Consider the following 27,320-nt stretch of genomic DNA (forward strand, 5'->3'; position numbering starts at 1 on the left):
AAGCACCTCTCCTATGTGGGCAGGGTGAGGGTCTTGAGTGTGTTCAGCCTGGAGAGAAGAAGGCTTCAAGGATATCTTATAGTGCCCTTCCAGTACCTGAAGGGGCCTTCAGGAAAGCTGAAAAAGAACTACTTGTAAGGGTTTGTGGTGACAGGACAAGGGGCAGTGGTTTTAAACTAGAGCAGAGTAGATTTAAATTAGACATTAGACCACTGTGTGAGGGTGGTGAGACACTGGAATAGGTTGCCCAGAGAAGTTGTGGATACCTCATCCCTGGAAGTGTTTTAGACCAGGCTGGATGAGGCTATGAGCAACCTGGGCTATGGGAAGTGTGCCTGCTCATGGCAGCAGGGGTGGAATTAGATGATCTTTCAGGTTTCTTCCAACTCAGGTCATTCTGTGATTCTATAATCTGGGTGGGGTGGTAGGGGCATGGGGGGGAGGATTGTCCTCCTGCCAGGAGCTGGCAGAATCATAGGACTGTTTTGGCTGAAACGCTGGCATGGCTGTGCTGAATGCACCCCTGGGCTGTCACTGATGGATGGCTGTGTGGTTAATGAATGAGTGCTGGGAAGGGAAAGGAGTCTCGGAGGAGCCCACACCAGGTCCTCCTTACTGCAGCTGTACGTTAGATCGACTTTGACCTGCTGAGTTACGGTGCCAGATGAAGCTGGCTGCTGGTTGCCCTTTCTCTAGGCAGCTGCTGTGGCACCAGGAGCTTTCTCCCGTGTATTTAACCCCCCAGACATGCCAAGTGAGTGCCCATCACAGAGTCTGGCTTTTGCAGGGTTGTGTAGTGCAGCCAGCTGCTGTGATCACAACGACAGAGCGATAACGATGCCGCCGAGCCGGACTCGCTGTCCGCCTGGCCAGCGCGCCAAGGAGCCTGGGTGCAGGCTGTGAATTACAGAGCAGACAGCTCTGCCTGGCCCTGCCTGGCTCTATCTTTATTAAATCTCCCCTCTCAGTGTGGGATTCCTTGGGAGTGCAGCTTTGCTGTCAGTCATGTCTGGTCTCCTGATCTGCAGACCAAATTCTGGCCTCACCGAAGTGACCCAGGGCTGGGACTTGAAGGCAGACAGCATTTCACCTCCTACTGCTGGGCTCCTGGGGGCTGGTTAAATGTTTCCTCTGATGGATTCATGCTAGACACTGGCTCAGGTGCTGCCTGTAGTGGTGAGGACCAGCCAGGCTGCTCAGCCCTGCCTCCTACTTCCCAGACACTGGACTCCAGCACAAACTTTGTGTGATTTCATTACAACCTAAGAAGTGCTACTGGTTGTGCTGTGACCTTGGCAATAGCAGAGCTTTGCCCCAGTATCCTGTCACCTCTGTGTTAAGGGATGGCTGGAAATAGAGTCTTGCTAACCTCCAATCAGCCATGAGTTGTGTTTGCAGAGCAGGATGGCTGCTTGCACCTTGCCAGCTAACAGCAGGGAATTAATGATTGCCCAGATGACAGACTCTTGTCTACTCCCCAGAGGACAAAGCAAGGGACTGGACTCTGTCCCCAGCTCAGCTGCACAGGAGGACAGGAACCACAGGAGTCAGAGAGCTTCCTTTATTGCAGTGAGGGCTCAGATGGGGAAGGTGTACTGTAGTGAATGGGTGGTAAGTGCCTCCTATTTTCCAAAACCTTCCCAAGCCCCCATATGAAAATCACTTCTGCTTGCTGCCAGGAGTAAGAAGTAGTGATAAAGTCTGGCATCCGAAGGCAATGCTGTGCTCCTCTGCAGGGGGGGCAGGACACATGAAGTGTGCCAGGCAGATGAAGGAGAAACTGCCTCAAGCCCACACAGTGCTTTCATAGGTGGCAGCAGCTTCCAGAACGCAGTGGCTTCTGGCCAGGGAATTTCTCCAGCAAGAGAGGGAGCTTCCTGGATGCTACCGATGGGAGCAGGTAACCCTGGCCCAAAGGCCTGCTCCTGCCTCTGATCCCCAGCCTGCTTTGAGCATGCCAGTAAGGAGACCTACCACCTGAGCTGCAATTAGCCTGGCCATTAAGTGGGGTTAACTGTACCAAAGCAACACGAAGTATCAATAGTAGGTAGTCTCATGTTCTGCTTTTAGTATTGTATGTTACTCCCAGGCATCCTGGGCATCATTATATTGCAGTAGGACTGTTCCTGGCCCTGACTCCAATACAAAGAACTCCTGCAGCAAATGTTTGGAGGCAATTTTGTAACTGTAGGCTGCTTTGACCCACCAGCTCTAAGCAGGCATCCACCTCCATGGCTCCCTGCTCAGGGAGTGCAGTGCTCCTGCTGCAGCTCAAGGCCAGCCTCACTGTATAAACCATTAATCAGTGCTCCTTGTCCTACACGTGGGTGCTCTAATACTTGCTTGCAGCAAAATTGGTAGCTGATAATTCTGGGCCATGTTTTTGCTTTGATGATAGTGGTTAGGGAAATGTGCTTCCGATGCGGTCAGAGTGTGAGCCACAGAAATGAGGAGGATGGCTTTGGGCAGGTACAGATTCATGCAAGTGCCATTAAGGTGCATCTATACTGGACTGTAGCCAAAGCCTGAGCTAATAAATCAGGCAAGAAATTGCTGCAATCAGATCATGGTGATAAAGAGCTATTACAGAGGGTGAAATGCCACCCAGGCTGAGAACTGATGTGAGTCTCCTGCAGACCTGGTTTTGGGAGGGAGGCACCATTAGCAAGGCTGAAAATTACCCAGTAGGTGGGCTTAGAGAAAGGTACTTTGCCCGTAAGGAGCTGCAGCAGCTGTTGACATCAGTGTTCAATGAATGAACCGATTAAAATAGTCTCATTGCTTAACCCAGAGGCTTAGAAAGAAGTTGTCACGACCTGGAACGAGGCATTGATGGTGGGCAGATCGAAGCCAGCATTTCTGTGTGTGATGAAGCCACAAAACCTGCCTTTTAGAGGTTAGCCAAGTTGTACTCTACCACTGCTTTCAATTAGCTCCAAAGACCCTCTACAGCTGCTCCCAGGGCTCTGTATAAAAGTGTCTCTTACATGCTCTTGGATGCTGAGACACCTCTAAGCTCTTTGCCCAAATCTCCTGTGTTATGGCTGAATCAGAATTCAGTCTCTCTGCTCATTTGCAGCAGCTGGGACTGATCCAGAGACCTCAGTGAAATCACTGGAAGAAACTTCTGAGGATTAGGAAGACTTTTTCCCGTCTGTGATGTCAATGCACAGAAATCTGTCAGCTCAGTTGTTTTGCTGCCCAGTCTCACCATGTGAGGTGCTGAGGCTTTTTTTCATTCAGCAAGCTGGTGCACATGTTTGCCGAGATGAAACCATGCTCTTGTTAAGGAGAAGCACAATCGACAGCATACTCCAGCACCCGATGTCACTGTTAACTCCCTGCTGACCTTGGCTGGAGGAAGTGCTGCAGTTCGGATGAGTTTCCAAACTATCTTGAGGGCTAGGTAAGGCAGTGTAAGCCCCTGTCCCTCCGGATCTGGCAGACTGAGCTCTGCCTCGCTGGTGGAGGTCATGAGGCAGCTGCTACCTGGGCTGTTGAGAGAAACTGCCAGCTTCAAGAAGAGACTGGATGAGGCACTTAGTGCCGTGGTCTAGTTGACTGGATAGGGCTGGGGGATAGGTTGGACTGGATGATCTTGGAGGTGTCTTCCAACCTGCTTGACTCTATCATTCTGTCACTCTCTCCGTTGCAGGGGCAGAGCGATGCTGGGTTCAGGAGAGTCACTCCCCAGCAGGGAGCTTGACCGTGCGCATTCCTGCGCTCCCAGCTCATTATGCGGCGCTGTTATTTTGGCAGGTTTTGCAATCGGGACTGGCAAGCGCCCAGGAGGCAATGTCCAGGCACATCCCAGCATTCCTGAGCCAGCAGCTGTGAAATCTGCTGCCGCGACACTGCCCTTGTCATGGGAAGGGGTCTCAGCAGGGTCTCTGAAGCACCGCGGCAGCCAGCGCTTGCTCCAGCCCGGTGCCCAGCTCCATCTCTCCGTGTGCCAGGCTGCCTGCTGCTCTGCCACCCTTCTCCAGCCCTTTGCACAACGCACCTGCCCGGGGTGAGCAGGTTTTTCAGGCGAAGCCATGAGCTTGTATTACTCCTGGGCAGAGCCACAGCTGATTTCACTATCGTGTTGCAGAGGAGTCAGAGAAATATCAAGTTATTGGTGTAACATTTCATCACCGCTCTTTTAACCTCTACAAGTCTGCAGCGTTTCTTGGCCTGAGGCTGGATGCTTGTGGCTGTTCCATGAGGGCAACCATCAGCCTTGGGGATTTTTTTTTGGCAATAGCGATTTAGGCTGGCAGAAGGAGGGTGGGCTCTCAGGCTGGCCAGGGAGCCAGGCTCACCTTACCGCAGCTCCCACCCTGCTCTCGGGAAGCACCAGCCAGGTGGCTACTTTGCTGCCCGGTCAGGTGGAAAATTGCAAATGCTTCAAATAGCTCTGCATGTTATTTTATTCATAAAGAAAACACAACCTGGCACAGATGAGTGCAGCGCTGACCCTGCCTGTCTTTGTTACCAGTGCCGCTCCTCTCCCAAATCCTGCCGGTGGGGCTGGCCCCAGAGGGTCAAGCCTCGCCCTCCTGCGGCCACGAAGGCTGGCAAATCGAGTCTGACTTCACAGACTGCCTGCCGAAACAGCGGGGGAAGGAAAAAAACTGACTAAAGAAGAGGGGAAGGAACAGCATGGGAAGGGGATCTCTGCAGAGCCAACAGCCCCGGGGCAAGGACCCCTGCCGACCTCCCCGCTGAAGCTGAGCAAATGCTGCTCCCCGGCTGCACGGGGTCCTGCGGCTGGGGAGATGGAGTGCAACGCTCCAGACCTCTGCCGAACGTTCCCTGCTGATTAATGAGAGCAATCAGTGACAGGGCTCAGCCCCGCGGCAGCCAGCGTGTGAGGCTCATTTGTCAGCGTTCAAGCTGACTGTGAAGACTGGTGTCCCGCTGCGAAGGGCACCGGGAGGCTCCTGGCAGCCCTCTAGCACAAATCGAAGCGCTGCTTCCATCCATCCGTGCATCCATCCATCCATCAGTGTGGTGCTGATAGATTTGCTGTTCTCCCTTGATCCTAAGGAGACCTTCACCTGCAGTTGAGTGCTTTTTAATCTGGTCCCTTGCAACCTGCAGAGCACGTAGCAGTGCTGCATGCCAGGACAAGGCCAAATTTCACACCCCTACCTGTTGGCAATACCTGCATCACCCACCTCAGTGGTGTTAGCAGCAGTTAAGTTGTTGCTGAGGATAAGCTATTTTTTACCTGTCCCAGGAGCTTATATTCACCCTGTGCTGGAGGTGTGCTGCCACTGATGATGTGAAAGACTGCTCCACTATCTCCAGGGCTGCTGCTGCTGCACAAGAAGAGCATCAGTCACTGGCACAAAAGGGCTCCAGCAGTTCTGGAGCAAATTGCTGTCATGCTGCAGAGACACCATTAAGACACTCTAAAATGCCTTGAAGAATGACATTTTGCAAAAACGAAGGCTTATGCTACATGAATAATAGAGACAATATTTATTTCTGGCACTGTGCCATGCTGTCTTAGAGGCACCAGGCTGCAGTGGCATCATTACTCTATTTTGCAACTAGGGACTACATGCCAGGGGCCAAGGATAGTGCTGCCATCAGAAATCTGCTCTTCTGATGCCTCTTTGTTGTGCTTCTTAACTGGCCATGGTCACTAGAATTGGTCTCTAGCTTAAAAAAATGGGGTTGTGAAAAATAAGGGCAGAAATGCCCCAGCAGTTCCAGGCACTGCTGGCAGCAGGCTGGTGAGGCAGAGCAGGATGGTCTGTTCCCTGTGGGCAGTATGTGCCAGTAGCAGCCACTCAGGTCCTGTGCAGGTGGGACCCCAAAGGGAAGGGGCCAAAAGGGAAGAGGTTTGGCTGTCATCTGGGATGACATACCACCTGCCAGTTTGTCTGCCATCTTGGGCTGCCAAAGGAGGAGGCAGTGGAGGAAGAGGTGAAGCATCCCTGTTATTGCAAGGGTCATGAGGAAGCATCAGGCATCACTTGAACAAGCCCCCCCAGGAGCAGAGCAAAGCAGTAAAGCAGTGAAGCCTTTAATTGCTTTAATCCATTTTTATTTGAGGACTGCTGAGCCATCCCAGACCTGGCAGCTGCTGCATTTCCTGTGCAGTCATCTTCCCCATCTCCTCACAAGTGCATTGTGCACCTTCCTTCAGTCTGAGCTCTCTTCCATGGCTTCCTTGCAGCCTCAGATGCTGTACGCAGCAGGGCCTGGTGCCAGCCAGCCCCTGCCCTTCCTCTGGAGAAGCTGGCAGCATGTTCCTCTGTGGCCTGCCCAGCACCTTCAACCACAGATCAAATCCCTCTATCACAGCTTCTCCTACATGGACTGGTGAGGTGTACTCAGCTGCCTTACTGGCATGTGGGCTGCATGTCCTGTGCTTATGTGCACACCCCTGTGCTGCTTCAGGGCAGAGTCAACTGGCTAGAGATTCATATGGATACCATGGCAGCAGGTTTTGCATCGTGACGAAGGGTGCAGCACGTAGGCTGCTGATCCAGTGCAGCTGCAGAAGCAACATGAGGGCTGGGGAAGGCAGAACCTTGAACTGGGGTTACTGTGTCCAAATTAGTTCCTTGCCTGCATTAAGCCCATGCAAGTCCTCCCAGGACCAAAATAATCAGCTTCTCTGGAGGCAGGGAGTGGGTTGCATTAGGCATTGGAGCTGGTTTACCTGTGCTTGCAGAAGGAGAGGATGACGAGGCAAAGGTGTGGTCCCTTTGCAGGAGCAAGAGCAACTCACTGTGATGAGTTTGCCTTATTTTAGTTTATTTGAAAGCTACAAAAAAATGGAGCAGTGTTTCTGCTTAATCTGGATCTCTGGATGTCACCACCTGTGAGACTTTAAAGGACTGAAGAAGAGAAAGGCAAGAGAGGCAGGATAAAGTCATCTTAGCTTCTGTGGAGGTTCTGAGAGCAGCTGTGACCCAGCTTTCCCACTCTGAGCTGTGCTGTGTCAGGTGGGTGAGAGGACTTAGAGATGTTTTCTCTCTCATGAGCCTGAGCTGCTGTTTTTTGCCCAGAAATGGATTTTTCATCAGTGATCTCTCCACTCTCATGAGATTCCTGGGGATTTTCCTGCTGTGCAGCCATCAACTCTTCTTCTGTCTCTCTGAACCACCACTTGTTGAAGGCAGCATAAGGCAAAACCTTTCCCTGAGCAGTGCAATGCTTCGGACCCTGAACAGTTGTGGCTCCCACTTGCCCTCTGGTTTTTGGATTTGCTCCCAGGGCCAGTGCCACCAAACAACTGCTGGCATTCAGTGACTGTTGGTGGGACTTGTTCTGCTCATAGGCCTTGGCATCCACAGCCCCTCTAGCTGAAAGCGTAGCAGCAGCCCTGGCCGGTGATGGAGGGTGGACATCGCTGCAGTGCCAGAGCAGGCAGTGTCCCTTGGAGGGCACTTGTGCTGCCTGGGCACAGGCATGCTGTGAAAGAGCTAGTGGGGACACTGGCTCCCAGCTCTGAAATAGCTGTAGGGGAGGGACAGGAAAATCCTGCTGTGCCTGCCAGTCTGTGGAACACAATGGGGCAGCCATGTCCCAATCCACTGCCTTGGAGAGCTGTGTCACTGTAGTGTCCCCTCTCATGTGAGAGGGGCTGCCAGAGCATGGAGCCTTTCCTGGGTGATGTAAGTGGGTGTATTTCATGCCTCTTTGTCTTTCTGTGGCCGGTCAAGCACTTCCATCTCTTCTGGGAGCAGCTTGGGCCTTATTCCTTGACTTGCTTTCAAAGCTGTTTCAATTACAGCTGCTGCCCATGCTGGAAGCTGAAGGTGCTGGTGATGATGAGTCCCGGAGCTGCCTCCTTTGGCCTTGTGCAATTGGTGTCCCTGTACCAGGGGGACCAGCCACCATGCTGATGCCTTTGTGCCAGTTTCTTCCCTGTGCTTTGCTGCACCAGCGTGAAACTGCCCTTTTCTTTCTCATTATAAAGCTCTCCTCCACTCAGCCCCAGGCACAGCTTGTCTTGTTTGCCTGGCTGCTGTGCCTTCCAAAAGAAGGGCCCAGGGTTTCTGTAGCAGGGATAAGAGTTTCTAAGCTCTGGAATGGTGAGAACCAGCCTTTTGGTCAATGCAGATCTTGCCTTTAATAGTACAGACATTTGAAAGTTGCCCTTTAAATGTTATCTTGGCATTTTGGAGCTCTGCCCCCTGTTGCAGCTGGTGCTGGGTGAGGAAAGTGGCAATGCTGTAGCTGTAGTCACCCTGCCTACGTAGATCTCCAGGCAGCATACATGTGTGCAGAGCTTGAACTCTCAGGGTTAGTCCCACGAGAGGGATGTCTGCTTCTGAGTGTTCACCTGTTGGGGTGTCTGGGGAAAGGAGTCCCTTGCTCAGCATTAAGTGATGTTGGGGAAATATATGGCTGCTGCTTCCTGCCTCCTGCAGGAGGAGTGGAAATCCTTGACAACTCACAACTTGTATCACATATTCTCTCCCTGTCTTGTGACAGCAGCATAGGGATGGCCTTTTAAGGCTGAGACCATTGTCCTGACAGGCCAGATGACTGACTTCTAAATGGATGCTTAGTAGGAACATGACCCTGCTGTTACTCACAGCACTACTGCTGGAAGAGCAGTGCCTATTTGAGAGCCTCCCCCTGCTAACAAAGGGCAGGGCAAAATAATTATTCCCCCTCACACCTTTTGGCAGAGGACTATTTTTAAGACTTGCTTTATATTCTAGAGCTGAAGTGTTGTTTTTCTGTAGCCTTCACCTTCCTGATTGCATACATAGCATGTGCAGTCACTGGTGAGAAAACTTCAGGAGGTGCAGGTAAGTGTGTTGGTGGAGCAGCTTGGCAGAAGCCAGAGGTGGTCAGAAATAGGGCTCTGCTCTGGGCCAGCCATGGTGGCTGAGGGACATGGTGCAAGTCCTGGGTGCCTTGTGTCTGAAGAGAAGGATGAAAGACCAGAGAGTATGTCCTGTGTGAGCTGGGACACAAGTGAAAGCAATTCTCTGGCCAGGTTGTGGGGACACTCTCACCAGTGGGGCGAGTCGTGTTTAGGAGGATATGCCCCCAGCAGCTCCCATCTCCCATCATCCTGCAATGCTCAGATGAAGCAGAATTCAAGGATGCTCTCCAAGCCCCAGTTTTCAGCATGGGCAGCCAGGTACGATGGTTAGAACAGGCAGAGCCTCTCTCCCTGGCGTGCTGCCGCTTGTTATTTTAAACCAGCCGCAGAGCAAAGCTCCCTGCTCAGCAGCAAGGCTAATCTCAGCTCATCTGACAGTGTAAACTGACACTCTTGGGAATTTGGGGACAGAAAACTTTCCCTGGGGAAACGGTCTCTATGCAAACCTTGCCTTGAGAAGCTGGGGAGAAAAGCAGTGGAAGGTGCAGGTGCTGGAATCGATGTCCCACACTGCCCGGGAGCCTGGGAGCGTCTCCTCAGGCTCTCGCAGGGTTAACTGAAGATTGCTTGCTGTGGTTAGGGGATGTTGTTCGCATTCCTGTGCCCAGCGGGGCTGGTGCCCTGCAGAGCAGAGGCATCAGCAGGGAATCACAGGCTCTGCAGCACCCTGAACCAGCCCCTGGCAAAGCCTTTGCCTTGCAGTGATGGGTACCCTGGCAGGGGACTGTGTCTTGCTGGAGCCCTGCTGTCGACTTGGACTCACAGGACAGTGGTGATACCAGAACAGGTTTTTTGGGAGCAGCTGCAGCCTTTGGAAATAGAAATGTCCTTGGAGCCACGCTGGCAGCCTTTCCGGTCCCTTTTGTTGCAGAGCTGAGGATTGCCTTGCACTCCACAATCCACTACTGTAATCCCTTTGGAGTGCTGCTCTGGTCTAAATTTAAAAGGGGTGCAGCTGAGACTGCTAATGCAGGCAGCACTGGCGAGGGATGCTGAGCCTTCCTTCCACTCCATGCTCCCATGAGGGTGCTCTCTGGGCTGTAGCTGGTGGGTGGGGTCATGCCTGGCAGATCCTTGTGCCCTGAGCTATGCCCATTCTGTAAGGGCTGGAGGAAGGTGAGCTTTCCTGCCTGTCACTTTGACCCAGTCTGGTCCTCCCAGCCTGCTGTTCCATGTCCACCCTGGGTGTGCATTAAAAGGACCTTTCATGGTTCAATCCCTCATCAGCTTCAGCCTAAAGGTAAAGCGATGCCCAGGAGCTGCCAGTCAGGTGTCCTTGCTTAGTGCCAGCTGAGCAGTGGCACAGGCTTTTGTCAACCCAGCAAATGTTTAGGAGGCTGAAAAAGGAGTGAAATCTCTGACCTTTTGGTGCCCATGAAATTAAAGCTGTCTTGGAGCTTTCTGGGGGTGCCAGTGAGCTGCTGTGTTGGGACAGCCTGAGCTCCTGGGAGTGTTTCAAAGCCAGCCCATTCGGTGCTGGGCTGTGGGGGGATCGTGGTGTGTTGGAGGAGGGAGCAGTGGGGAAAGCTGTTCAAAAGCCGTCTGGTCTGGTGGTCGGGAGGCTGGCACAGATCACTTTGCATGCAGCAGGGCTGAACTGAGTGGCTGTGAGCCAAGCCTGACCTAACCAGCTTATTTCCCTGCTTTCAGTAATGCCTGTGCAAGTGTGCCAAGACCTGAAGATCATGGCCACCTGAGCAACGATCTGTGAGCAGAGAGTGGCTACTGCCAGCTGTGCTCTTGTAGCCCTGAGCCCCCCAAACCACTGTATCCCCCCTGTGTGCTGCAGTCAGTGCAACATCGGCACCCAGATGGGTCCTGGAGAAGCAGGAGGCTGGCTGAGAGTAGCACCTCTTGTACCCAGCACTTCTCTGAGGCCCAAGACAAAAGGTAAATGCTTACTTGTCCCAAATCAGCCCTGGTTTTCCTTCCTGGTGTTGGTAACCTAACCGGTGGGTTGCTTTTATGTGTGTTTTTCCTGCCACAGTGTCCAGCTCTGGTTTTAGAAGGAAGCCCAGCAGGTTCACAGACACCCAAAAGGCACCTGGTTTGGATGTGCCCACACCTCTGGAGGCACAGACCATGCTCATCTCAGCATGCAGGGTCCCCCCCGAGCAAAGAATCACTGCTGTCCCCATTGCACTAGAAGTTACTGAGCTAGTGTGGGCCATGAGTGTGCTTCTCTTAGAGATGGGACACAAGCTACAGAAGCCTAACATCAGATCCATTCACCACAACTGAGCACTGATGATGTGTCTCTAGGCACTGATGTCATGTCTCTAGGCACTGATGTCATCAGGCATGAAAGCAAACAGACATCTGACAGCGTCTGCAGCACAACCACCTCTCAAGTTGCCTCCACATGGTTCTGACTCCATAAAGCCCTGTTTCCTCTTAGAGCTGCTTGACCACTCTCCCTGAGGAATGACGAGGAAAGGGAGATGCATCTGGGATGCTGTGGGACCTGGCCTGGCTCCTCCCCATCCCAGGAGGGAGCTGGCAGCATGCCAGAGGCCGGGAGCGCTTTGGGCTTGCCCTGCGCTGCGTACGCGGAGGACAGCCCGCAGGCTGCCGGACGCACTCGCAGCAAGCCTGCCATCGCTCCCCAGAAAGCCAAACTTTGCCTGCCCTGTTGCTGTGCTCCGATGCCCTCCTCAGCGTCCTGAAAGCCCCAGCAGGCCTCAGCGCTGAGCCCATCAGGTGGCATTGCTTAATCTGGGGCTGTGGAGTGCCCCCCGCCCTGAGGCGCCGGGGCCTTCCCGCTAATCCCTGGCTGCCCCCAGCCGCCTCCGCGGGCGCGGTGCGGGACAAGCAGGGTGCGAGCAGATGGTGCCTTCTGCATCGCCCGCTGCCGCCCGTGCAGCGCAGCTGTCCCGGTACCTTTTTGCCGTGAGCTGCCCCCATGGTCCGCCGTGCTGGCTGCGCTCTCCTCGCCCAGGGCTGCCCGGCTCCCCTCGCTCACCAGCGCGGTCACTCGCGGGCAGATGCGTGGCTGTGCGGCTCCCTGCCCCTCACCGGCCGCCGCGGGCAGGCGCGGGGGAGCTCCGGGCTGCCCGCAGCAGGGCCGGGCGGCAAGGCTTGCTTCTGCTGCCTTCTCCCAGCACGTGGAGAACTCATTTTCTTCATGCACCTAAGGGCTGGCTCGCACCCAGGCTCTGCCCGGGCACAAAGGCAGCTTTCATGCTGCGGATGCCCGGCTCCTAAGCCGGGATCCGTATTTTGAGAAGCTGTGGAAGATTACAGTAATTGCACTTGACAGGGCAAGATGTCACAGGACGCGGATTCGCCCGGCTGCGGGGCCCCGGCACCCATCGCTCCTCGCCAGGGGCATCCTTCCTGGCCGCTCCTCCGGCGCTTTGCCGAAAGAATTCTGTGCCCCAAAAGTAAAGGGGGATTGTGCCTCTACTGCCTGCCCGTGCCCTGGCTCTTGGATTTTGCAAACTTTGCTCCTGCAAGCACCCCAAGCTGCCTCTTGGCTGCTGCAGCTCACCGCGGACCCCGGCTGAGCCCAGGGTACCTGGAGCTGTGCCCTGGCAAGCTGGGCAGGTCAGGGCTGGTGTTTGCTGAAGTCTCTGGGGCATGTGGCCCTGTGAAAATCAGCCAGGTAGGTTGCTTGTCTCCTGCAGTAACAACAGCTTTCAGACTGCCAGGGCACTAAAAAATACTCAGGTACCCATCTCCCTGCAGCCATCTCCCTTCTTACTACCCATCTCCCTGCAGCCATCTCCCCTCTCACTACCCATCTCCCTGCAGCCATCTCCCTTCTCACTACCCATCTCCCTGCAATCATCTCCCCTCTCACTACCCATCTCCCTGCAGTCATCTTCCCTCTCACTACCCATCTCCCTGCAGCCATCTCCCTTCTCACTACCCATCTCCCTGCAGCCATCTCCCCTCTCCCTACCCATCTCCCTGCAGCCATCTCCCCTCTCACTACCCATCTCCCTGCAGTCATCTTCCCTCTCACTACCCATCTCCCTGCAGCCATCTCCCTTCTCACTACCCATCTCCCTGCAGCCATCTCCCCTCTCCCTACCCATCTCCCTGCAGCCATCTCCCCTCTCACTACCCATCTCCCTGCAGTCATCTTCCCTCTCACTACCCATCTCCCTGCAATCATCTCCCCTCTCACTACCCATCTCCCTGCAGCCATCTCCCCTCTCACTGCTCATCTCTCTGCAGCCATCTCCCTTCTTAGAGTGGTTTGTAAAAATGAACAAGTTTCATTTGCCTCCTTGCCTCCCAGATTCTGGACTTCTGAAAAGCTCCAATTTATTTATCAGGAGATAGGGCATTTGGCAGGAATGTTTCTTCAAAACACCTTCTGGCCCCTGCTCAGGAGGTGCAGTTTTAGCACTCCCTATTTGTCGAAGGCACTGATGAACCTTAGTAACTGCACTGTTAAGGTTTCAGAGCCACCTGTAGCCTGATGAAACCTTGCTTTGGTTTGACTCTAAACCAGATTTACCTGCAGCCTGGTGAAACCTTGCTTTATTTTGACTCTAAACCAGATTTCAGCTGTGCATTGCAAGGGGCTGCTTGTTTCCTGGTCAGCAGCTGATGCCGGGCACCGGCTTGCCCCACACTGCCACCTCTACAGCTCTTGGGCCGTTTTCAGCTTGGCTTGTGAGTGAGCCTAGATCCTCTGAGGGGGGCTTAAAATAGTTGGCATATTTATGGTGGTGGTGCAGCAGGGCTGTGTGATGTGAGGGCTGTTGTGTCTGTTGTGTTCTTTCTCGCTGCTGCCACGGGTAGTGATGATTCAGCGCCGGGGATTAGCTGCTGCTGTTGCAGCAGGTTCAGGGATCCACTGATGGCAGGAGGATTCCCTCCGATGGGATTGGGTGCACATTAAGAGCCCAGGAGGATAAGCTGGCACAAAATAGTACAGCTGTTGGGGAATACCTCTGTGATGGCTGTTTTGGGGGTTTAGGTTAGTTCTGCTTTCCTGCAGTAACCTGAGGACTCAGGTAGCTGAAGTGATTGCCTGTTAGATGCTGTGTTGTTAGGCAGAGAAGGCTGTGCAGGAGGACCTGTTGTCCTGTTTAGCTGCTGTCAGGCAGAGAAGGCTGTGCAGGAGGACCTGTTGTCCTGTTTAGCTGCTGTCAGGCAGAGAAGGCTGTGCAGGAGAACCTGTTGTCCTGTTTAGCTGCTGTCAGGCAGAGAAGGCTGTGCAGGAGAACCTGTTGTCCTCTTTAGCTTCTGTCAGGCAGAGAAGGCTGTGCAGGAGGACCTGTTGTCCTGTTTAGCTTCTGTCAGGCAGAGAAGGCTGTGCAGGAGGACCTGTTGTCCTGTTTAGCTGCTGTCAGGCAGAGAAGGCTGTGCAGGAGAACCTGTTGTCCTGTTTAGCTGCTGTCAGGCAGAGAAGGCTGTGCAGGAGGACCTGTTGTCCTGTTTAGCTGCTGTCAGGCAGAGAAGGCTGTGCAGGAGAACCTGTTGTCCTGTTTAGCTGCTGTCAGGCAGAGAAGGCTGTGCAGGAGAACCTATTGTCCTGTTTAGCTGCTGTCAGGCAGAGAAGGCTGTGCAGGAGAACCTGTTGTCCTGTTTAGCTGCTGTCAGGCAGAGAAGGCTGTGCAGGAGGACCTGTTGTCCTGTTTAGCTGCTGTCAGGCAGAGAAGGCTGTGCAGGAGGACCTGTTGTCCAGTTTAGCTGCTGTCAGGCAGAGAAGGCTGTGCAGGAGGACCTGTTGTCCTGTTTAGCTGCTGTCAGGCAGAGAAGGCTGTGCAGGAGAACCTGTTGTCCAGTTTAGCTCCCAGCATTCCAGCACAAATGCTGTCACGTTCTGCAGAACTGCTGGTCTGCTCTAAAGAATGGGGGGAAACCCAGATATGATCATAGGAAATTAAAGTCTGTCTGTGATGCAAATTTGTCCCTGTCCCTGATACCAGTTAAGCCTGGGCCACCACACACACAGCTTGTTTGACCTCAGCAGCGCACACACTTAGGGAGGTTTTGGACAGAAGCTGCATCTGGACATGAGCTGAGGACACATCCTCCCCAGGACCTTCTCGGTGTTGGGTAGCAGTATGGGAACCACCCTGGAAGGGGATCTGCAGGGTTTTCCCAGCCTGGCCTTGGGCAAGGCTCTCTCCTCTCCCGGCTGTCTCAGCCAGCCCTGGGTTGGGCTGCAGGTGCTTGTAGTGGGGTGCCACCCTGGGCATCTTGTGTCGCTCCAGACTGATGCTGGCTCTGGCTCTCCTGGTAAAAGGCTCCCACCTATTGGTTATGCTGCACAACTTCAGCTGCGGCTGAATGGGAAGCTTATCCACCCATCCCTCCCTCTTTGCTGGGAGAAGTTGTGTTGGTGCATTCCTGATGTAATCACAGCCTTTGGGGGACTTGTCTTGCAGGGTTTTACTCTGACACAACCTAGGAAAGGTGCAATATGGTGGGGAAAATGCTTTGGCTGCAAAAATTACCCTGCATTGCTGCAAGCCGTCCCTGTAGCCATCTGGCCCTCCTGTGGCTGCAGGACACTGAGGTGTTGGCAGGAGTTCCAGGAGAAACCACCTGAACATCCCCAGGGATGACTCTGCCCTCTGCCAGGTATGGAAGAGGAGCACCCGTGGGCAGTGCTGTGGGATGGATGATGGTGATGCCTGGCTTGTGGCAGAGAACATGTCCTGCTGTGTGCCTGCAGGGAAGAGTATGGATTATGCTTAAAAATGGAAATGTGAATCTAGTGGTTTATAATAAGATACCCTAGGTAAGAAATCCAAAACCCCTTCTACAAAGTTATGAAGTTGGGTTTTTATTTAGGTCTTTTTTTGGTTGGTTGTTTTGTTTAAGACTAGAAAAATAAAATAGCCCAGGTCAAGCCAGAGATAAGGACAACTTGGCTGAAGCCTGGCCAGGTGTGTGCACTTGTACAGCTCTTCTCCAAGCCCCATGCAGCCCCTGCTGTGAAGAGGCCAGTCCCTGGGAGCAGGCAGCTGGGGCTGAGGTCGGTGTGATGGAGTTGGGGTTGGTGTGATGGGGCTGGGGTCCCTGCAATAGAGCTGGTGTCTCTGTGAGACAGATCTTGCCTCTGTAACAGACTGGAGCTTAGTCCTAATCCATCTTTCTGGGGGCACAGCCTTCCATCTCCAGCAGCTCAGGCCAGCCTTCATATTTATTTGTCTTTGCATCATTTTTGATGTGCTGCAGGGGTTAAAAAGAAAAAGATAAAATAACTAAGGAGGTTGCTGGCAGAGTGCAAGTTTGCAACACAGCCAATCTTGGAGCTTGGCTTGACATGGGGGATGGCATTAGTGGCTCCTGTCTTCTGCAGACAGATGTAGCTCAGGAGGTGCCACTAACAGCATGGGAGCCTCCAAAGCTGGTGGTTAGGGAGGGCCACATACCTCTTCAAAGGGGCTCTTGTTCTTCAGCCCTTTTGCTCCCAAGAAGATCCAGTTGTCCCGAAACCTCAGCTTGCTTACGTGGCTGCTGCCTAGCTCCTCAAACTGTGCCCGTACCTTGTCATTCATCCTTAAAGAGTGTGAGGAGGTGTTAGTGTGGTGCCAGGTGTGTGTCTCCTCCTGTCCCCTCTCCTCTGCTCTGCTGGAGCAGAACCTCCAGCTCCCTTAGCAGGTGCTGCTCCCTGGGCCAGACTCACTTTGTGGCAGCATCGTCATAGCTGGCTACCAGCACCATGGTTCCACGCTTGATCTTCTGGAGGAAGGTATCCAGTTTGCTAATGTCTGGGAGAGAAGAAGGGATTTAGCTCTGTGGCAGCTGGAGGAACCTCCTCTGGGCCAGGGGGAAGTATCCTGACTCTGCTGGATTTGGGGTGGTGGGCCTGTGGAAGAATGGGCTCCCAGATATTGCATACCTTGAGGGTCTTGTGTTCCCACCTGGGCTCTCCTGCAGTACCCAGGGCTGATGCTTTCTGCCTGCCCTGCCAGCAGTAGGGGTGGACTTGCTCGTAAGCTTTTCTCACTGGCTATGAAATCTCATTGCATGAATTTACTTCTCCACTCCAGGAACGAACCCGCCCAGCACAGAGCTGCCTACTCTGCCATCCTGCCTTCAAACGATCCCTCATCCCGCACTGGAGGGATGCTCGAGTCCAACACCCCATCTAGTGGCACAGGAGCCGATTGCCTTCTTCCCAGTGCCGCTGGCACTTACAAGCAGCCCGGGATACCGCACTGACAGCTTCTCCTTAGGAACTTCAGTTACTGAGAACAGGCTGCAAAGCCAAGAGACAGAAAGGATGCTTGACCCCTGGGGAAGGCTCAAACAGCAGAGGGTAAATCAGCGGCACTATAGGCGTGATTTTGGCCAGTGATTTTGGGGAGTCCTACCACAACTCTGGAGGGCTTTGCAGCAATGATGGCATTTACAGCATCCTGCAGGCTGATGCCAGCTGGGCTGTGAGTGGCTGCTGCCCCAGCTCAGGACATCTTCTTGCCGATAGAAAGATTGTTTGAAGACCACAGGGATATGGTCTTTGCTGTCACCAGGTTCTGCTTCCAGTGCCAAATCTCGCTGGGGCTGGGGGCCACAGCTCTTGCCATGCCCTGAGTGCCTCCTTCCTGCAAAAGGCAGGAAGGCAAACTGCTGCTCAGACACCACCAGCGTCCAAAGATGGAATGGAAAGTTGCAAATTCCCGGGATTGGGCTAATTACCTGATCCCTGTGCTTGTTCTGTTTAGTGGAATGCTGTTTTCCACACACGATAGGAGAGAGAAGCTAAGCCCAGATGTGGGTGAATTAGGAGGACTCCAGCCTCAGTGGCCTCAGGGAAGCTGAGCTTTCCCTGCCTGAGCTGGGAGTTCTGGGCAAAGTCCACTAAACATTATCACTAAACACATGCCAGAGGAGCAGTCCACACAGCCAGCAGTGCCAGTGTGAGCCCTGCCTGGGAGCCACCAGGCAGCAAAGTGGCCATTGCCTACCTCCAGAGTACATGTCAAACGTGTCAGTTTTCAACACCTGCCCATTTGTTCCTGAAAGAATCACAGAATCATACAATCATTCCATTGCCAACCACTCTGTCTGCCAACAACTTCCTCCTCACATCCAGCCTAGACCTCCCCTGGCACAACTTGAGACTCTGTCCCCTTGTTCTGTTGCTGCTTGCCTGGCAGAAGAGCCCAACCCCACCTGGCTACAGCCTCCCTTCAGGCAGTTGTAGACAGCAATGAGCTCTGCCCTGAGCCTCCTCTTCTCCAGGCTGCACACCCCCAGCTCGCTCAGCCTCTCCTCATAGGGTTTGTGTCCCAGGCCCCTCCCCCGCTTTGTCGCCCTCCTGTGGACACTTTGCAGTACTTCAACATCTCTTTTGAATGGAGGAGCCCAGAACTGGACACAGCACTCAAGGTGTGGCCTGACCAGTGCTGAGCACAGGGGCAGAAGAACCTCCCTTGTCCTGCTGGCCACACTGCTCCTGATCCAGCCCAGGATGCCATTGGCTCTCCTACCCGCCTGGGCACACTGCTGCCTCATGTTCAGCTACTCTCTACCAGCACCCCCAGGTCCCTCTCTGCCTGGCTGCTCTCAGCCACTCTGTCCCCAGCCTGTAGTGCTGCTTGGGGTTGTTGTGGCCAAAGTGTAGAACCCTGTACTTGTTCAATTTCATCCCATTGGCCTCTGCCCACCCATCCAGCCTGGCAAGATCCCTCTGCAGGGCTCTCCTACCCTCCAACAGCTCCACAGCTGCTCCTAGCTTGGTGTCATCTGCAAACTTACTGATGCTGGACTCAATCCCCTGGTCCAGATCATCAGTAAAGGTATTGAACAGGACTGGGCCCAGCACTGATCCTTGGAGACACCACTAGTGACAGCTGCCAACTGGATGTGGCACCATTCACCATCACTCTCTGGGCCCATCTCTCCAGCCAGGTTATAATTTAAAGCAGGCTTCAGTTAGTTTACAGTGTTGTGACTTCAGGCTTTGCCTGGGTACCAGCCTGGAGTTCTGCTGCAGAATGCTTTGCTCTTCCCTTAGTGTGTTGGATTTGCTGTGATGGCAAATGTCCTGCTTGGCAGAGCTCATGGAACCATCATGCATGACCCAGGTGGGTTTGTTCCCAACTCCCTGGCAGGGCTTGCAGCCATAACTGTGGCTGTGCACCCCTTGCAACATCAGACTGATGTGCTTTTGGCTCAGCCATGGTGCCTGGGATGAGATCCTCAGTGGCCTCTTCTCTCCCAGGGAAGGGACCTTGGCTGTGGGGAGAGGTGGGTTAGTTAGTGCCTGTCCTACTCACCATTCACCAGTGCAATGTTCAGGCCTCTGCCAATGTTGTTTTTCACACTGCTCATGAGGCTGGGAAGGAAAGCAGAGAGCACCAGTAAATATAGGGATCCCGTGGAGATGCTGGTGCTTGGGAATAGAATCATGGAATCATAGAATCAACCAGGTTGGAAGAGACCTCCAACATCATCCAGTCCAACCTAGCACCCAGCCCTAGCCAATCAACCAGACCATGGCACTAAGTGCCTCATCCAGGCTTTGCTTCAACACCTCCAGGGATGGTGACTCCACCACCTCCCTGGGCAGCCCATTCCAATGCCAATCACTCTCTCTGCCAACAACTTCCTCCTCACATCCAGCCTAGACCTGCCCTGGCACAACTTGAGACTGTGTCCCCTTGTCCTATTAGTGGTTGCCTGGGAGAAGAGCCCAACCCCACCTGGCTACAGCCTCCCTTCAGGCAGTTGCAGTCAGCAATGAGCTCTGCCCTGAGCCTCCTCTTCTGCAGGCTGCACACCCCCAGCTCCCTCAGCCTCTCCTCATAGGGTTTGTGTCCCAGGCCCCTCCCCAGCTTTGTCGCCCTCCTGTGGACACTTTGCAGTACTTCAACATCTCTCTTGAATGGAGAAGCCCAGAACTGGACACAGCACTCAAGGTGTGGCCTGAGCAGTGCTGAGTGCAGGGAAGTTGTACTGGGGCAGGGTGGCTGCACACATGGAAGTATCTCCAGAAGTGGTAGCAAGGAAAACTATTTCCATTTTTTTAACCCAGAAGTGCACTGTGGTGGCCATTGATATACTCAGCAGAAGGCAAACCTGCCCTACTCAAACCCAGGCCAGCTACAGCTGTCCTGTTCCCCGCTGTGGGCTGCTCACATCACGTCGTTGAAGCAGATGGAGGGTCCCACCACGTTCGCAGCACCGCTGGTGATCTTGAAGGCAAAATGGTTCTGGGGGCAGCTTTTCTGGTTCCCACACTTGTGCCTGGGCTGCTGCTTGCCTGTGAGGGAAGAACGGAGCAGCAAGCCACGGCACTGGCCCCATGGGGGAACACCTGTGGGGCTGAGCAGGCTTGGCAGGGGCACAGCAGTCCATTAAGTGGACAATTCCTGGACCAGCTTCTTGCATGAAAGAAACTTGTCCTGGGACTGGGACCAGCATCTTGTTTGAGGTTTATGGCACCAAGGCTTGGGCTGTTCTGGGCTGAGCTGGCCAAAGTGCTCTGGGTGTGAGCAGTGAGCAGTGGGACAGCACTACTGATGCCATGGGGACCACAGAGGGTTGTGTGCTGTGAAGCATTTGGACAGACACTCATTTGAGGCCAGGCTCTTGGAGCTTCTCTGCCTGGATCTTCCCCACTCTTGGCCAGGGCAGGCACCTGTGCCATGCTGCCCAGACAGGGCTGTGACCAGCTTCCTGCTGCGGCCTGTGACCTGGGGATGTTTCTGGTGGTGCATGGGGAGATCATGTGAAGGTTTGTGTGCTTACAGATCCCACCAAAGACAATGATGCTGTGTGGAGCGAGGGAATTCCCCTGTGCTTAGGAGGGTGGAGTTTTGCCTTGGGAAAGGTGCTCTTGAGGACAGCTACTGCATTTCCACCATCACCCTTGGCCCTGGAGTGGAGCTGTGTCATGAAGATGAAGTCGAGAGCAGTACTCACTGTTGGACTTGTTGGTGGCACCTGTGGGTACCAATGAGGAGGGTTAGACATCCTGGCGAGCCGCTGGCTCTTCCTCAAGCCAGGAGCAGCCACTCAGGCACTGGCCCTCCAAAACTACTTCCCATGGCTGCAAGCTCCCCAGTGCTGCTGCCCACCACACTGTTCTCTCCAGACTGGATGGTGGAGCTGGCGGCTATAGCCTTGGACAGGGATGGGAAGAGCAAATGTTCATGGCAACTCTATGCAGCTCAGAGGTCTGGCTTACAGGGGGCCCCTTGCACCCTCCCTCCAGGCGCACCCAGAGCCCTGGCAGTGCCTCACCGATCCAGCTGCGCAGGCTGATGGCTCTCCAGCTGCGATCGAAGTACGTCTGTACGACATACCAGGTGCCCAGCAGCGTCAGCAGCAGAGCCACGACCCGGACCACGCCTGCGAGGGGCGGGAGAGGAGCCAGGTGAGCACAGCAGCAGCAGCGTGGGCTGGAGATCACAGCCTCCCGCCCGCTTCCTGGGGGCTGCCTGTGCCCAGGTGCCCAGGCGCAGGGTGTGCTGTGGCAAGGCAGCTGACGCTGTGCCTTCTGCCTTCAAGAGGGCTCTGATCTCTTAATACCTCCAGAGCATGTGGCGATGCCCAGACAGGCAGAAAGCAGCCCTCTGGTGTGCTAGTTTGAAGCTAGCTAGAACGGTTTGGTGAGAAGAACTAGATACAGGCTGTGAGAGAGAAACAAAGGTGATGTCTACTTCACTCATAGGCTTGCTGAGAGGTATAAGAACAAGAATCCGAACACAGATAAGGCACTTCTTCTTCCTGGGGCATTGCCTGAGCTGCACTGCTCTCTAGCCTCTCTGCCATCTCTCTGATTAGTCCACTTTGCTTCCTAGCCCCCTGGCCAAACCTCCATTCTTCCTTGGGACTGGGGTAAGGTTGAGAGGGGTGAGGGAAGGTGGAAGGGTGGTTGGGAGCCCCTCCTGGAGACTCAGGTCTCTGGGAGGGTTGTTGTGTTTCTGTATTACCTTTTACCTTGTATATTTCTGTCTGTAACTGTATATACTGTAACTATCTGCTTGTATATTGTGCTAGCTGTAAATATAAGCTTCATTCAATTTCCAGAGCTGGCTGAGTCTAGTCTGGGTGATTTCTAAAGTATGGGGGAGTGGGGAACACCCAAACCATCACATGTGGAGAGGGACCTGGGGGTCCTGGTGGCTAACAAGTTACCCATGGCACAGCAATGTGCCCTTGTGGCCAAGAAGGCCAATGGGATCCTGGGGTGTATTAGGAAGAGTGTGTCCAGCAGATCAAGGGAGGTTCTCCTCCCCCTCTACTCTGACCTGCTGAGATCTCATCTTGAATACTGTGTTCAGTTTTGGGCTCCCCAATTGAAGAGGGACAGGGAACTGCTGGAGAGGGTCCAGCAGAGGGCTACAAGGATGATGAGGGGACTGGAGGGCATGGCTTGTGATGAAGCAAAGGCAGAGGTCCTGAATGCCTTCTTCGCCTCAGTTTTCAACAGTAAGGAGAGAGGAGGAGGAGGCAAATGGCCTCTTAAACTGGGGGATGGGGTCGGGGAGCAGTGTGTTCCCCTGGAAATTCATGAGGAATTAGTTCAGGACCTGCTGAGCCATCTGGACACCCACAAGTCCATGGGACCAGATGGGATCCATCCCAGGGTGCTGAGAGAGCTGGCAGCTGAGCTGGCCAAGCCGCTCTCCATCATTTTCCAGCAGTCCTGGCTCACCGGAGAGGTCCCAGGAGACTGGAAAATGGCCAGCGTGGTCCCTATCCACAAGAAGGGTCGGATGGAGGAACCTGGGAACTACAGACCCGTCAGCCTGACCTCAGTGCCAGGGAAACTGATGGAGCAGGTTCTCTTGGGGCCAATAACTGCACACCTGAGGGATGGCAAAGGGCTCAGGTCCAGCCAGCATGGGTTTAGGAAGGGCAGATCCTGCCTTTCTAACCTGATCTCCTTCTATGATCAGGTGACCCGCTTGGGGGATGTGGGGAGGCCTGTGGATGTGGTCTATCTGGACTTCAGCAAGGCCTTTGACACTGTCCCCCACAGCAAACTGCTGGCTAAACTGTCAGCCCACGGCTTGGATGGTAACACTCTGTGCTGGGTTAGGAACTGGCTGGAGGGCCGGACCCAGAGAGTGGTGGTGAATGGTGCCACATCCAGCTGGCAGCTGTCACTAGTGGTGTCCCTCAGGGATCAGTGCTGGGCCCCATCCTCTTTAACATCTTCATAGATGATCTGGATGAGGGCATCGAGTCAGTCATCAGCAAGTTTGCAGATGACACCAAGCTGGGGGCAGATGTGACTGAGCTGGAGGGCAGAAGGGCTCTGCAGCGGGACCTTGACCACCTGGACAGATGGGCAGAGGCCAATGGGATGGGGTTCAATAGCTCAAAGTGCAGGGTGCTGCACTTTGGCCACAACAACCCCATGCAGAGATACAGGCTGGGGTCGGAGTGGCTGGAGAGCAGCCAGACAGAGAGGGATCTGGGGGTACTGATTGATACCCGCCTGAACATGAGCCAGCAGTGTGCCCAGGTGGCCAAGAGAGCCAGTGGCATCCTGGCCTGCATCAGGAACGGTGTGGTCAGCAGGAGCAGGGAGGTCATTCTGCCCCTGTACTCTGCACTGGTCAGACCACACCTCGAGTGCTGTGTTCAGTTCTGGGCCCCCCAGTTTAGGAAGGACACTGAGATGCTTGAGCGTGTCCAGAGAAGGGCGACGAGGCTGGGGAGAGGCCTTGAGCACAGCCCTAGGAGGAGAGGCTGAGGGAGCTGGGATTGGTTAGCCTGGAGAAGAGGAGGCTCAGGGGTGACCTTATTGCTGTCTACAACTACCTGAGGGGTGGTTGTGGCCAGGAGGAGGTTGCTCTCTTCTCTCAGGTGGCCAGCACCAGAACAAGAGGACACAGCCTCAGGCTGTGCCAGGGGAAATTTCGGCTCGAGGTGAGGAGAAAGTTCTTCCCTGAGAGAGTCATTGGACACTGGAATGGGCTGCCCGGGGAGGTGGTGGAGTCGCCGTCCCTGGAGCTGTTCAAGGCAGGACTGGACGTGGCACTTGGTGCCATGGTCTAGCCTTGGGCACTGTGGTAAAGGGTTGGACTTGATGATCTGTGAGGTCTCTTCCAACCTTGGTGATACTGTGATACTGAGAGGCTGAGGGACCTGGGGCTGCTTAGTCTGGAGAAGACTGAGAGGGGATTTGATAAATGTTTATAAGCATCTGAGGGCTGCCAGGATGGGGGGGACAGGTTCTGCTCACTGCTCCCTGGGATAGGACAAGGAGCAATGGGTGTAAGCTGCAGCAAAAGAGGTTCTGCATCAACACAAGGGGAAATTTCTTTACTGTAAGGGTCCCAGAGAGGTTGTAAGGTCTCCTCTGGAGCCTTTCAAGGCCTGTCTGGATGTGTTCCTCTGTGATCTGTGCTAGATTGTGTGGTCCTGCTCTGGCAGGGGGTTGGACTTGATGATCTCCTTGGGTCCCTTCCAACCCCTAACATCCTGTGAGCTGTGATGTTGAATTACCCTCCTACTGGGAGACACTGCTCCTGTTTCTCCCTGCATTGAAGTAAATCTGATAATTAGTCACAAGGCCATGTAAATTCAGCTGTTCCTTACGTTCCCAGTTCTGGGGGAGTCTTCTGTCCCCCAATTAGTCACTGGCTACAGCCGAGCAGCTGCTGACACCACTCTGGCATTTGGCTTTAAAGCAGTGCTCAGCGGAGCAAAACGTTCCAGTCCTGCACGGAAAGAGAGCAGGGAAATGTACTCCTACTGCAGCTGAATGGCTCTTAGGGACCCAAGAACACCTCCATAGCCACCTCACAGTATCACAGTATCACCAAGGTTGGAAGAGACCTCACAGATCATCAAGTCCAACCCTTTACCACAGAGCTCAAGGCCAGACCATGGCACCAAGTGCCACGTCCAGTCCTGCCTTGAACAGCTCCAGGGACGGCGACTCCACCACCTCCCCAGGCAGCCCATTCCAGTGTCCAATGACTCTCTCAGTGAAGAACTTTCTCCTCACCTCAAGCCTAAATCTCCCCTGGCGCAGCCTGAGGCTGTGTCCTCTTGTTCTGGTGCTGGCCACCTGAGAGAAGAGAGCAACCTCCTCCTGGCCACAACCACCCCTCAGGTAGTTGTAGACAGCAATAAGGTCTCCCCTGAGCCTCCTCTTCTCCCAGCTGCAGAGGGTTTCACAGGGAAACATACAACAGGCTGAAATTTATGCAAGCCTTTTAAAAACCTGATGCTTGTGCAGAGTCCCTTTGCTGTGGCTCTGGCAGGGGAAGGTCAGGACAGCTGGACTGGGAAGAGCTTGTGTAAATGAGTAGGAGGCATAAAGCACTACAGGAAAATGGAGAGAGAAAGGTAAATCTCTGCCTTCTTGCTTACCTGTCAACCGCATGGTGGTGAGGAGAGCAAGGCTGGCTGAGGGCTGCCCAATAGTCACAGGTTAGCCTGAGGCAGAAGAAAGAACAAGCACACCTGTAACCCACCCAAGCCAGGAAGATAACAGGTGGAGTAACAGTTGCTATCTTCAGGCATATCTGCTGTGAGAGAGCTGCCTAGCTTACTGGGGGCAGGAATGCAAGCTGAGGCAGTGTGCTTCAGGACCAAGGTCACTTACAAGCCAGAGGTGTTCACGTTAAGTGAAGATCCACAGAGCTGGCCTGCCCAATGGCTGAAGAGGGGAGTCTTGTGAAGGTGAGACAACCCTTTTTGGCTAGAAGAGATGAAGCAAAGCTAAAATGACCTAAACACTCAACTTCCAAACAGATTTTTGAAGGCTAGGGTGCCCAAGCAAAGACCTTTGCCTAATTAACTGCAATTTTAATCACAGAATTAACCAGCTTGGAAAAGATCTTTGAGAAAAGCTGGGGAGGGACTTTTTAGGCTCTCAGGGAGTGACAGGACCAGGGGGAATGGAGCAAAGCTGGAGGTGGGGAGAGTCAGACAGGACATGAGGAGGAAGTTGTTGAGTATGAGAGTGGTGAGAGCCTGGAATGGGTTGCCCAGGGAGGTGTTTGAGGCCCCATGACTGGAGGTGTTTAAGGCCAGGCTGGCTGAGGCTGTGGCCAGCCTGATGTAGGGTAGAGTGTCCCTGCCCATGGCAGGGGAGGTTGGACTCGATGATCTCCTTGGGTCCCATCCAACCCCTAATATCCTGTGATCGAGTCCAACATCTTCTAATGAACTAAACCATGGCACTAAGAGCCTCATCCAGTCTCCTTTTAAACACCTCCAGGGATGGTGACTCCACCTCCCTGGGCAGCCCATTCCAATGCAAATCACTCAGTGTGAAGAATATCTAACATCCACCCATAATATTAAAGCTGACACCTTCAGTATGATCATGAGCCAAATACTAAACATATATATATGACTATGTTACTTAACTCTCCACCCAAATCACGAAGAACATCACCTAGAAGACAGAGACAGCTGTGGCTATGGCATGAAACCCATGAGAGGAACATCTCTGGGGCACCAGCCCCAGAAGGAAGAGGTGCAGAAGCAACATCAGCAGATGGGAAGGAAGGACAGAGATGAGGATGGCCAATGGTGTGTGCTCCTTTCCAACCATCCAAGACAGGGACACACTCCTTGGTAAAAACTGCACCTTCAATATATGGCTGAACTTTTGCTCCCTTTCTTCTATATATTAGAATTAAATCTGAGATTTAGGTTTGTGCCTTGCAACTGTGCCTGCTGCTACCCAGGTTTTATTAAACTGAGATCACCTTGCAGCCTTAAGGCTGGCAACCCTGAGCCTGTTGTATCTGTTGCTTGAATACATTGAAGGATTGGATTGCTTAACTTTCTGAGCCTGTGTCAGTGAGAGCCCTTAATCAGACACAGGCAAAGAGAGGCAGAGGTTAAGGCTCCAGTGAGAGTCCTGGGGCTGTGAGACAGGCAGGCATCAGGACCTTACCCATGCCATGATGTCTTCAATGTCTGAGAGATCCTTAAGGATGTGTAGATTCCTACCAGGCACATGTGCCTGCTCCCACCCCGTGTTGAAGTGCTGGCTCCTGTTGCATTGAAGCAGGCTGCACTAATTGTGCTGGCTGCATTTTGAAGTCTCTGAACCCTCCACCATGACTGTCCACTGCCCTGAACACTCTCTTGGTAATGGATGATCATAGAATCATAGAATCAACCAGGTTGGAAGAGACCTCCAAGCTCATCCAGTCCAACCTAGCACCCAGCCCTAACCAATCAACCAGACCATGGCACTGAGTGCCTCATCCAGGCTTTTCTTGAACACCCCCAGGGACGGTGACTCCACCACCTCTCTGGGCAGCCCATTCCAATGCCAATCACTCTCTCTGTGAAGAACTTCTTCCTAACATCCAGCCCAGACCTCCCCTGGCACAACTTCACACTGTGTCCCCTTCTTCTCTTGCTGCTTGCCTGACAGAAGAGACCAACCCCACCTGGCTACAGCCTCCCTTCAGGCAGTTGTAGACAGCAATGAGCTCTGCCCTGAGCCTCCTCTTCTGCAGGCTGCACACCCCCAGCTCCCTCAACCTCTCCTCACAGGGCTGTGCTCCAGGCCCCTCTCCAGCTTTGTTGCCCTTCTCTGGACATGTTCCAGCACCTCAACATC

The 27,320-nt window shown here is 53.8% G+C and overlaps 2 protein-coding genes across 2 annotated transcripts in view; both read right to left on the reverse strand.

The window, feature by feature from the left end:
• Positions 1-12,482, reverse strand: part of FAM107A (family with sequence similarity 107 member A) — a 39,007-nt gene extending 26,525 nt beyond the window's left edge. Inside the window, exon 1 of the mRNA XM_064156953.1 lies at positions 11,726-12,482. Within this exon, the coding sequence (XP_064013023.1) occupies positions 11,726-11,749 (24 nt within the window). The 5' untranslated portion in view covers positions 11,750-12,482. The remainder of the gene's footprint in view (positions 1-11,725) is intronic.
• A 3,009-nt stretch (positions 12,483-15,491) lies between these two features.
• FAM3D (FAM3 metabolism regulating signaling molecule D) lies at positions 15,492-25,336 on the reverse strand. The gene is made up of 9 exons (XM_064156954.1): positions 25,285-25,336; positions 25,103-25,168; positions 20,955-21,118; positions 19,904-20,019; positions 19,042-19,100; positions 17,728-17,778; positions 16,443-16,527; positions 16,189-16,315; positions 15,492-15,985 (listed from the first exon to the last, which is right to left on the reverse strand). The coding sequence occupies exons 2-9, from the start codon at positions 25,113-25,115 to the stop codon at positions 15,896-15,898; spliced, it is 705 nt and encodes a 234-aa protein (XP_064013024.1). The 5' UTR covers positions 25,116-25,168; positions 25,285-25,336; the 3' UTR covers positions 15,492-15,895.
• Positions 25,337-27,320: the final 1,984 nt, after the last annotated feature.

Source organism: Pogoniulus pusillus, chromosome 16 (assembly GCF_015220805.1).
Source record: "Pogoniulus pusillus isolate bPogPus1 chromosome 16, bPogPus1.pri, whole genome shotgun sequence".
NCBI classification, from domain to species: Eukaryota; Metazoa; Chordata; class Aves; order Piciformes; family Lybiidae; genus Pogoniulus; species Pogoniulus pusillus.